The sequence below is a fragment of the Euprymna scolopes genome, chromosome 5 (genome assembly GCF_053919585.1).
Source record: "Euprymna scolopes isolate OS-2025 chromosome 5, ASM5391958v1, whole genome shotgun sequence".
Taxonomy (NCBI): domain Eukaryota; kingdom Metazoa; phylum Mollusca; class Cephalopoda; order Sepiida; family Sepiolidae; genus Euprymna; species Euprymna scolopes.
This window is the reverse complement of record NC_136486.1, coordinates 83,325,395-83,338,090: the sequence shown is the minus strand read 5'-3', so window position 1 is coordinate 83,338,090 and position 12,696 is coordinate 83,325,395. Positions and strand designations below refer to the sequence as shown.

The window sequence follows — 12,696 nt, the reverse complement described above, 5'->3', positions numbered from 1 at the left end:
TTTAACGATAGGTGCGAGAAAAAAAAATGGTGTCTCCATTTTCGACGATAAACTGTAGAAGTACCATCCCGGGAATTATTAAATAAAAAAAAAAATATGATTTTTACAGTGAAATTAATTTTTTCATTTACACGCCACGTGCGCATAACTATATTTTCAGTTATTTTTTAAGTAATGTACAGTGTTAAACAAGGCCGATAGCCATTAGTCGCGTGCTCTCGTGTAATGAATGAATGTGCGAATGTAGGATTGACATGAAATTCTTAAAGATAAACTCAAATGACCGAAAAATGAGCTGAAATAACTTAAATAAATAAAATGTAAATTACTTAGAATTACTTTAATGAACTTAAGGATGAATTTAATGATCTTAAGAATAACTTGAATGTTTAAAAAATAACTAGAATCCTTCAAAAACAACTTGAATGATCTGGAGAATGACTTGAATGACTTTGACTGGTTGTAAAGTGGGTGATCATTTTATATTAAATTAATTCAGAAAAGTGATCCCCAATTTTATATCACAAAGTTACAAACATAAGTACAGCATGTAGTAAGAACAGATACTACACTTTGATCTTGGCCAAAAGGCCAAGAAAAGGGTATTTATTTGCTTCCCCACCGAGCAAATTAGGCACAAGGCCGATTTTTAATGTGAGGAGTAAAGGGGAAATGGGGACCAACTCCCTGGGCAGTAGGGGAGCTGGATAGTGACAATTGGTATGAAGGGTTTCCCCTACATTGACAAGGTCTTATATGTGGGGTCGCCCCCACATATGGTCTTTGCTTGCAGTATCTGCCGGAACAGATACTACACTTTGAGATATTAAATTTTTTATTCACAGGAAGAAAAATACAATTGGGAAAATGAACACAAAACTTAGGCACAAGGCCAACTTAAAAAGAAGAGGGTATGGTGAGGTTGGTTGATCCATCTCATCTCTGTTGTAAATTTTAAATGATTTTTCTCTCTTGGCCAGCATCTTTTATCATGGTTACCCCTTTAAATTTGTATTTATGTATGTGTGGTGGGAGGGTGAGGGTGTTCCAACTTAAACCCAATTTTTAAAACATTTTTTATTTATATCAAAAAATACAAAAAAGATAATATTAATAAAATTTCATTTCTTTCGAGGGACTTGGGGGAAAAAAGCCCCGGTTAGTAAGGCCCTCCCAACCCTATCTGAAATGCTAGACCACCCGTTTCACTCTGGTTTGTAAAGGAACCAGGTTTTCGCAGGCAACCTCTAAATGGACCGGGGGGGGGGAAGGGGTTGTGTTCTAAATAGAGGAAAAAAGAAAAAATTAGCAGTGAGGGTGGGGATGGGGGTGTTAGTGTTTGATTTAATTTCCTCCAAGCTGGGTTGAATTTTGAGAGGAAAAGGGCAAAAGAAAAGAAAAATTGTTGTTTTTAGAGGTTGGGGGGGTCTTGCAGGCTTTCTAATAAGGGAAACAAGATTTATTCAGCTGGCTGAGAGGCTGAAGGAAGTAGAATTGGGAAGGGGCGGGGATCCAACAGAAACCCTAGAACCGAGCACTCCACACCTAGGCGGGGAACACATATTCAAATTTGGCCCCTCTTCGTACACACAGACTTGCTAACTGTTCCCATCTTCTTTCAAAAGCCACGCGATGCAGCCTTCTTCTGTGGCATCTGATCTTTACATGTATTTGGTGTTTAAAGAAAGCGATCAGATCCTGATCAGAAAACCCCATGAAGTACCCAACAAACTAAAGCTAACCCGACCAGGTCGCGTCTACCAAAAAAAGTGTTGTCGGTCCCGAAAACAGCAAACTCTCAAAGAAGGGATCAGTTTCAGGTCCAGACTACCACACAATGGTGTCGGTCCTGAGAGGAGCAAAGACTGTCCTGACTCCCTAAAAAAGGGGGTCGGTCCCACTAACAAAAGCTAGTGCGTGACAAAAGTGACACCTTGAACTTAACCCAAGGGGGGGGGGGTCAAGTGGCAGAGCCCTTTGAAAAAAATCAAAAATGAGGTAACTGGGAGAACAGATACTACACTTTGATCTTCATATATAATTTATTTTGTGAAAATGAAAATTACAATCAAGATAATTCAATGTAAAATCAAAATAAATTAAAAGTAAAATTTCAATTTACAAAACAAATTTAGGCACTATAAGATCTGGGAGGGGGAGTGTTGTAGGGTCTTTGTTACTAAAGTGAAAATGGAGTCTTTGGTGATTTTACTCTTGACTGGCAATATTTACCACAATATCTCATTCACTCTGTGGACTCTAAACTAACTAATGAAAACCCCAGCGTTTTTGCAAGAAAGGATATATACACAATTTCTGTATGTGTGTGTGTGTGTGTAAAAATGATCTTCGCTAAAAGGCTAAGAAAAACTTAAAAAGCTAAGAACAGCATCTATTAACAACAGACCTTTGATCTTAACCAAAAAGGCCAAGCACAAAAGTGTTATGGACAGACTGACAGACCAACGGAGTGACTTATAGAGTCGCTTGCACGCGACTAAAAATAATTTAACAAAATCTTCAAATTTATTAAAAACGCCCGATAGAACATAAACAAAAAAAATGTACATTTTTACATGAAATTAATTTTATTTACACATGACTTGTTGCGCATAACTTAAAACTTAGCTATATTTTGTTATTGTTTTTTTAAGTAATGTAAATGTACAGTCTAATAAAAAAATAATTTAAGAAAATGTTAGATATATCAAAGACACCCGACAGAACATAAGAGAATTAAATAAACAAAAAAACGAGGCACATTTCTTTTAAATGAAAAAAATTTTCCGTCACAGTCACATGCAACTAAAAATGTTGTTTTTGGTTTAAAATGTACCCAGTTTAATTTTTTAAAGATAATTTAACAATACTGAAGTTTATCCAACCGAAAGAAGATAAAGCAAAGAATATATGAAAGTTTGAAAGAAGATATAGAAAATAAACAACTGACATTTTTTAAATTGTAAATTTTCATTTCTTTTATTGACGTGCTTGTTGCACTAAAAATATTATTTTAAACAATAACTTTCTATAACTTTTAAATAAACAAAAATAAACTCATCTAAGAACTTTGATATAGTTAATAGTGAAACAAGTTGTTTGTTTTGTGTCTTCAGTCCAGTCATGCGGCTCGTTCATGCTGACAGTTGATTTTCATGATTATACTTCTTACTTCCTAGATCACTTGGAATTAAGTTGTAAATCTGGATGTGTAGGTACATTCAGTTTTATTAGTGGCGCTCCTTTATTTATGAGCATAGTAATATGACACCAACAGATTATTAAAGAGAAAATATTTCTCTACAAAACGGTGCCATTTTTGGAATTTTTTCAATTGAATTTCTTTCATATTTCTTTCACTGAAGTTTTCAAGTTGGATTTTTTTTTTGTGAAAACAACTTACAACCCTTTAAGCTCACCATATTGATAAGTGACCCTTTTTCTTTAAAATGGTACTATTTTTTTTAGAGACTCACAATATCGTGTGCACCAAATTTGAAAAACACCAACATTTTTTGTGTGTAAAAAATAAAGCGGCGTTAGTGACATAACTTGAAGTAGTCTGGAAAAAAAAACTATTAAAGACACAAGAAAAAGAATTATATATCTATAAAGCAACAAGATTAAATTTTATTTAAATCAAAACTTCATCAAAATAACTAAAAAAAAATAAACGAGATATCGCAAGTTGAAGGAAAATTTAACTTTATTTACCAGTTTTCGCATCCTAAACTAGGCTAGTTTGGGATACCTATTTTTAGGAAGTGTCATTTTTAGATGTGTACTTTACTTTCCTAATGTATGCTATGCAGAGATTCCTCTATGTTTATAGAATCACTTCTGAAGCTCATAACCCTCTGGGAGTCCTTCACAAATTTCTATAGAGCGAAATTGAGTTCACTTTCGAGTTTTGCTAACACTGTCTAATCTCAACATTAATTGCTGACACTAGCCCTTGAGACATTTAAAATCATCTGCTGATAATTCTACTAGTCTAAAATCATTACAGTGCTTGTTTATGACAGGCACAAATGTTAAATAATCTGCATAGCCAAATTAAAACATCTCCATCTTTTCTGAAACAGGGATTTATTGGATCTAAAAAGTTCTGATAGTAACTTAACGGTTTCCGCGAACTCCAGATCCATAATCTTTTTAGATAGAATGTAGTCTAAAAACCTACTGTGTTCAGCAGTTCCTAGCTTTCATAAAAGCAAACCAACTTTTTCTGCATCAGGCCAATCTTCAAAATCTCCACGATGTTTCATATTGTGTTTTGCAAAAACGTTATGTTACTGTCCATATTAGGTTTATTGGTTAAACTTTTGAGAAGTAATTCCTGACATTTTTGGATTTTTTGCTGTTGAAAATCTGATAACTCTTATGTTTTTATTATCTCTCTTTGTTTGTAAATATCCCATAATCCTTTGCTTTTGTTCAATAAAGATTTCTTCTCTCTATTGTTCACATGTAAATTTTCCTCCCTAGAATTTCTACTTATTTTTTAATCTCATCTACTCACAATGCAACTCACAGAGATAATAGAAACCACTGGAGCAGATTATTATATGATAGAGATGAATTCGAAATTTTGGAAATTAAATACTTAGGCTATTTATGTATGCTTGATCTAAAAGATGCCATCTTAGGTAAAATCCCATTGGAGACGGAGACGATAATGAGAGAAATGAAGAAGCTTATGTCGAACTCGTACAGTTCCTGGATGATAAAAGCCTATCCCTGATAATAAGAGAAGCTGCCGATGAAAGAAAGGCTCTTGAAATATTATGTGAACATTATGCAGGAAAAGGAAAGCCAAGGGTTATTTCTTTATATACCCAACTAACATCTCTCAAAGAAAGTTGATGAAAGCGTCATAGACTATATAATATGGACAGAAACCATTTTAACAGCTCTCAGGAATGCCAGACGAACAGTGAATGATGCTGTGGTCATTACTATGATACTAAAAGGACTACTATAATCGGGCAGAAACTGGAACCAAATCCTGTATAATTGCCTCACTAAAAATAACTTGATCCAGAACCAAGTTGATCATTGCATTTATATTCGTCACAATGATAAAGAAAGAGTCATTATCATTTCATGGATTGATGATTTAATTATCGCTGCTGATAACATTGATTCATAAAAGATCACTAAACAGATGCAATGTCAGAATTCATAATGAAAGACCTGGAAATTTCCTAGGGATAGATTTCAATGTAGCTGAAAGCTATATACAAATGAGCCAAGAAAAATATGCAACAAAAATACTTGAAAGGTTCAACATGTCTGATTGGAAACCTAGGAAAACACGATGTGAATAAAAACTGAATTTAATCGGCAATAATTCCAATGACATAATCGACTCTAGAAAATATTGTGAAGTCGTCAACAGTTTAATTAACTTGACGTTTTGCACTCGGCCGGATCCGAGTCATATTGTTAAAAAATTATCACAATATCCGAACCACATGAACAGTGCTGGACAACAGCCAAGCATGTACTGAGGTGCATGAAGGTCACTATGCAGTACCATCTATGCTACGCAAAAACACATGATCAACTCCAGCTAATTGCATACAGCAATGCTGATTGGGCATCAGACCAATGCAACAGATGAAGCACATCTGAGTACTCTTTCAGTTTAACCAAAAATGGCCCACCTATTTCCTGGAAATCAAAAAGACAATCCATGGTTATGTTATCTACATGCAAAATTGATTATGTGCCATTAACAAAAACTACCCAAGAAAGTATGTACCTCACATAGCTACTCACAGAAATGGACTCTTATCAAAAATACGCCCCCACTAAGATATTTGAGGACAATCAAAGTGCTATAGCACTTTTCAAGGACTCTGTACACCAACAAAGGTGTAAGCCTATAGATATATAGATACAAAATACCATTTTATCAGGGATGCCCTAAATAGCAAGATTACAGAGATAATTTATTGTCCCACAACAGATACACTAACTGACATTATGACAAAACTTCCAACTCGAGCAAAACTAGAAAACTTTAAAGGACTTTTATTCAGACTTTAAATTCGTTTGCACACATGATGCTCTTACATTAAAAAAAAATAAAATAAAAACAACACAATAACATTCTAAGAGTAAGTTGGGGTGTTGGAAATCCGATAAATCGTCTTTTTATTATTTCCCTTTGTTTGTAAACATCCCATATCCTTTGCCTGTGTTCAATAAAGATTTCTCTCTATCGTTTACACATGTTGTAAATATTCCTCCTAAGAATTACTTTTAATCTCTTCCATTCACAATACAACTTGCAACATCTGTTGTTGTTGAATCATTCTCTTTTTAGTTTCCTGTTGTTGTAGCATCTGATTTTGAAGTTCTTGTTCTTTCTTCCATTTTCTGTTTTTCTTTAGCTTTCAACAATTGTTGGAACAATTTCTTTAAAGTTGTTCATCTTATAAACTTTTTTTTTTAAAGGGAGGAATTTACTCTAGAAAAAAAGACAAAAACAAAACAAAAACACAGTAATATTACTAATTACAATTTACCACTGTATATTGAAACTGTTTACTTGAGAGAAAAAAAATCTAACTAGAAAAAAAACGTGCTTACTATTTTATTCTACTTAGTTTTAACTGGAAATATCTTCAAGTACAGTTTAAAAATTTTTTTTTTCTCTTTTGTTTGTTATAAGGTTTTTTAGGCATTTTCAGTTAACAGAGTATTTTGTTCAATTGAGAATGCCACTCCATTGTCTGATAGCTTTGGTGTATAATTACTGGTACAATTTTATCTTTTTTTGTTTTTTTTTAATTGATATTTTTATTGGTGGTACGTTTTAAATTTGAGATATTTGCCACCAAGTTATTGTAAGTATTCCTTTTGTGAATTCGAATTTTTCACTGCCAAGTTATTTTAATCCAGAAAGGTCATCAAGGAAAACACGGACACAGATATGGGGTAAGGTAATTCGTATTGAAACAAAACGGAATATACACAGGCCACATTGAGAGTCAGTACTTTACGGTCTCTTTATACAGTTTGGAAGAGTTGATATCTTGTGCACGAGTAAGTCTCCACAATTATAAAGTCTAAGAAAAAAAAAAGAAAAAAAAAAAGAAGTGTATCACTAATGACTTTTCCGACTCCACAAACTTTAAAGGACATTCACATCATGCCAGCATGGCACTGAAGATTATCTCTTTTCTACTATAAACACACCATGTAGTTATGTCAGTTGAAGTTCGCAGAGTCCAAATAATAAATGAACTTTATTTTTTCTTGAAATTCTACTTGATAATTTTCAGTAATTTTTTTTGTATACTAATAATTTCAACTGAAAAGTAAATAAGTTTTCCTATCATTTTATTTTGAACTGCCATATTTCACTTGAGCATCAATAAAAATTTCACACGTATCTTAATATAAATAAGCAGCAAAGAAATTTCAATTTTAAAGTCGTCTAAGCAGCCGGAAGCATGCTTAGAGCCCTATACCAATATATTTGTGAGCTGGAGAATTGTGACAGATGTGAAAACAGTGGCTAGCAGGAAGAATCACAACAGACAGTATTACTTTGTCTACATAAAATCCATCACGAGATACAAGAAAAGAGAGAGAAAAAAAAAACAAGCTTGAAGAAGGTAAAAGAGATGAATGTCAGAGGGATGAATATAGAGAAGCATTGGATGAGGATCTTTATTACTCCTCAATTCAGATGTCTATATGGAGTTGTTAATCCTGATTAAGTGCTGGCTAGAGAGTGTGGCTGGAGGATGGCTATACATATTGCAGCAGAACTCAGCTCAGTGTCACACCTCTGAGAAAGCGTAAAAGTGACTGCCTAAGAAGTTTCATGACTTCACTAATCTCAACATCTGGCTTCCTAATTCTCCTGATTACAAACCCATAAACTAGTATGTATGGAACATAGTTGAGAAAGACACCAACAATACGGCCTGCAACACCAAGGACGAAATAATTGCTAAAATCAAACTGGTGTTCAAGCGGCTCTTGAAAGACAATATGAAGCCTGCATATTACACATATATGTGCATGATAAACACTCATTCTCCTTCCAACATGATGGAAAACAAATTATGCTTTGCCAGTGTTTGCACTAATATTCATATAAAACCTAAGAATTTCATCAGTAATTTAATATTTATACATGAATTAGTACAATCATTTCTGAAACCTAAAATAAATAAACACTTGACTTCTGATTAGAATAAAGGATTTCTTTCTGAATTCATTTTAGGTGGAAGAGGTTGTCTGATTTGCTATTTTCTTTCTTGCTTTTGAAGGCGAACTTGTGTAATGGGACAGATTTATATACAAATACACATTGCTCTACATTATAATAATGTATTTATTCATGTATAAATCCGAGGTGGATTCATATATATCTATATGTTTCATATATATATATATCTATAAAGTTACGTGATTTAATTTTAAATTCTGAAAAAACAACATATAGAGACATATATTCGATTTAAGGATTTATTGTTTGACAAGGACCTATTTTAATTTCCTTAATCCATGGATTTTCAACAATAGCTAATATCATCAGAGGAAATGAAATGCAGTTAGCAAAATGTTCAGCTGCAAATGGACGCTATTTTGCTTTTCAGCACAATTATTGAAAATAGTTTTTTGAGTGGTTGTGGATAATTATATGGAGAAAGTTATACGAAAAGAGGAGTTGATACAACCTGGGTAGTCCATTATCGGAAGGAGTCCAATGTCATTCGGGGTTATAAATCCAGGTGGGCAGAAAATAGGCACATGGGAGAAAGTGATATTCCCATATAGCGAAAGAAAGAATTTAAAATTGAACCACGAAACATATAGTGCTCTATTCTTAAATATTGAGCTTTTCCTTTTTGGCTAGGATCTCCTTGAAAGTATTACTTCAAGTAATATCTATCAGGATTTTCATCTGAATACTATCAGTGTCTTATCTCGCTTATCTATAAAGTTATATATACACATATGTTTCATAAATAATATAGACAATTTCTGTCTGCATACTTTAATTTTGATCATTTTAGTTTGCTGACTTTTCTTGTTTTTGGCAAGAACTGGCTGATGTAACTGCCATAATCGCTTTGTACCTGAATATCAGGTCTGTCTAGATCCATCTTAAGGAGTGATTATCACTAAAGGTTATCACCGATACTAAAATTTATTTTGTTTATATATTTTTTTGCTTTAATTAGTAAACTTTCTAATATATGAAGTTTATGCTTGTTTGTGGTGTGTTCAAAAATAGATGTGTAATCTACTAGAAGTTTTGATTGAAATTGGTTAGTAAGGTTTTTAATTGTCAAAAAGATGCACTGTTAATCTCTTCAAGGTTGTAGTGGTCAAGGCTATGTATATGTTTTTTCTACACTGTGACAGTCTCCTAATGGACATTTACTCATAATACTAGGTTTGTCTTATACAAAACACACACACATATATATATATATATATATATATATCATTCAAACACGGTATATATATGGTTAAGTGACGGTTTTAGTCATTTAGAATTGCTTTAAAGCTTCACTGCTCACTCATTTTTCGACCAAATTTCAAACAATTACAGTTTATAGATCACCTTCTCAGCTATATTGTGAAAACAAAAGTTTCAATTTTCGTTTAGTAAAACAGAAGTTATGATGAATTGTAAAAAAAATGTAAGAAGGGGAGTGACGTTTTTATGACTGGTTTCCATAGCAACCACGTTGCTTCAGTGACTAGTGTTGCTACTAATTCAGAAGAGAAGTAACAAGTGAAATAAAGAGAATGAAAGCAGATGAGTGCCGTACATTTTTTTTTACATATGTGTATGTTATCTTTATGGGGGCAAAAAAATAAGCCTGAATCAAAACAATCACTGAATTAAAAATAAAAAAAACAATAGTTAATTCATAAAATTGCTGAACAATATACAAATTAATTATCTCATTATTAGGTTGGTGCAAAAATGTGTTTTTTTAACTTTAAATTGTCAAAAAACGACATTTTTGCACCAACTTAATACTTAAATTGCATATATAAGAGAGGTCTTTAAGAAATAATGGAATTCCTCTTGTAAAAATCTATTGTGAAGCAAGAGTTGCATAATAAACAGAACACCTGATATTTCCAAATAGTTACCCATTTACTATTGACTAGGCTCAAGATTGCTTAACTTAGCCGATCTGTGCGCCAACATGATTATGCTGTAACATACATAAATACATAAAAATATATTGTGCAAAGTTGAATTAATTTGAAGTAAAACATTTAGAGCTCATCATTAGTGTGACAAATTGGCCCAACTTTCATGTTTATTCATTTAGTTGGAAGCTATTGTTAAACTCCCAACACAAAAATGATTTTTAGATAGCAAAATACATTTCACATTTAGAAAAAGGAAAACAAAAACGAGTTCAGTTTATCATTCACCTTTGATATTAAAGGTCAAAAGAAAAATAACAAAAATGAAACACCAGAATTTCCTCATGAGTTTTGATTTCCTCCTGTCAAATAAAATGTTAGCAAAACCCAAGTGAATGAAAATTGTTATTTTATAATTGCACAAGAGTTGAGTCAATTTTAGTTATTTGACACATTTAAGTCAGCTATGTTCCGATATGAATATTTAATAAACCAATGAATTGTTAAAATAATAAAAAAAAGATCGAGTCATTTACTTGTGGTTTGGTGAAATATTTGTTTATTTCAAAAAACTAAAATTAAAAGAAATGAAGCAAGAGATTATGTAGTACAAGACAGTTTTAGGAAGATTTATTTAAAATTCTTAAAACTTTCAAAATTTGATTTTTCTCTTGAAAGCACATATAATGCACAGAAAAATCAAGAAAACATGGAGAACATTTTAGAATGAAATATTGCTTGAATCTAATTCTTTAGGCAGAGGGGAAAAACGCCTGAACATGTTTCCAAAAGAATGCATAAATTAAAAACACAAAAAAATGCCTGCTTATAAAAAAACAAAGACCATAACACCAATAAACAGACCAACTGAAAGAGATGTGATGTCTGCATATAAAAAATGTTTGTATAAAAAATAATCTTATCAAAATCATAAAAATACTAATTTTTACCTTGACACCAATTTTTTGACAATTGGAACCAACGTCAACTAAATTATTTTCTTTTCGCCCAGTGATGGCTACTGATGCTCCCAATTTGGTGAACAATTCAGCTGTAACAGCTCCAATACCAGAACTGGCTCCTAAAAGAAAACAAAATGACAGAGTTATTGATTATATATATATATATATATATATATATATATATTTAAATAAGGGAGTAGTCACCAACAATGTGTATTTTTTAACATTATTTTATTATTCCGTGTCTTGGTTTTTCATTGAGAATTATGTTTGGATCATTGTAATAATGTTTTTAAGTCATTGAAATCGTTTTTACGCGCATTTCAGACGTTCTGTGAAGCGTCCTCGTCAGAAATTATTTTCAAATGTGTTGGAGATGTAAAAATGGCAATTTTCGTAGTTCATTTGAAGTGTTTCCAAGGGGTGGAGGCTTGTAAGTGTTTATTATTCATTGGCAAGTTCCATTTTTATTACTCTTTTATTGGGCTTGTCGAGGCCGCCGACCTGGCTGTAGTCACTCTCTCTTTCTGCTAGTGTTTTTTTCTTTTCTTTGGTAGGGTGGGGTAGGGTGTTTGTGTGTAGAGTGTGTGTGTGTGTGTTTGCTTTTATTGGTTTGAGAATGTGTATACTGTTTTATAGTATTATGAGGTTATTTGCTTCCTAGGAAGGTGACTGGTCTGTGTATGTGTGAGGAGGGGGGGACCAGCTCTTCTGAAATAAGGGTAGGGGTGCTTTCATTCTATTTTGATATTTATTTTTTGGATTCTTGGATTTTAGTATTGTGATTTTTCGTTTTAGTCTTTTCGGGTATTCCTTATATTATGTTTGTTTAGAAAGAGGGGTGTATTTAAAATATGTATAGGGGATTTTTTAATGTTTCTATTTATTTGTCTCCCAATGTGGGTATGGCCAGATCCAGGATCGGTTCCTAGTGTGGGGAAGATTTTGTTCCCCCGGGGGGGGGGAATTGGAGGGGGTATAGGTATGGGAGGGGGATGATAGAAGGGATGATAGTTGTTTCAGTCATGAGGGGGTTCTCCTCCACTGACTGAGGAGGGAGCGAGGTGTTGGAACAGATATTATACTATGGTTCTAGGTGTTTCCTAGTGTTGTTGGTTTCCTAGTGTTGTTGGTTTCCTAGTGTTGTTGGTTTCGAGGTTAAGTAGTATTGTTCAGTGTGTTGTATTAGAGATAGGGGTGTTATGTCTGTGTGGTTGTATGCGCGCACATGTGTGTTTTAATGTGTCGGTTCTGATTTATGTGTGGGTGTGCATGCGAGTGTACCTTGCATTTCATGTTTTTGTGTGATGATATTAGGCTCTGTTCAGTTCAGGAGTGAATCTGGTGATGAAGTTTTTTTCCTGTGTAAGTAAATAAAAATAATTGTCTGTTTGGAAGATTGGCATTATTTTGAAGCTGTTTCCACTGCATGTGTGTACATGTTTTGAAACATAGAGGTGTCTGTTATCTGCAATTTTGATGTTGCTCTTATGTAAGGCCACTCTATTGCTGAAATTTTTGGTGGCGCCTAGGTAGGATTTGTTGCATGTTGTGCATCTTAGTGCATATACTACATTTCTGGAGGTGCAAT

General features: G+C 33.2%; 1 protein-coding gene and 1 pseudogene across 1 annotated transcript in view; both read right to left on the bottom strand.

Annotated features, from left to right (window-relative positions):
* The window catches only part of LOC145276897 (3-oxoacyl-[acyl-carrier-protein] reductase FabG-like), a 64,710-nt gene that overhangs the window by 26,007 nt on the left and 26,007 nt on the right, over nucleotides 1–12,696 (bottom strand). The window contains exon 2 of the mRNA XM_080128339.1: nucleotides 11,094–11,224. Coding sequence (XP_079984465.1) covers nucleotides 11,094–11,224 — 131 coding nt within the window. The remainder of the gene's footprint in view (nucleotides 1–11,093; nucleotides 11,225–12,696) is intronic.
* On the bottom strand, nucleotides 467–604 carry LOC145277189 (U2 spliceosomal RNA; annotated as a pseudogene).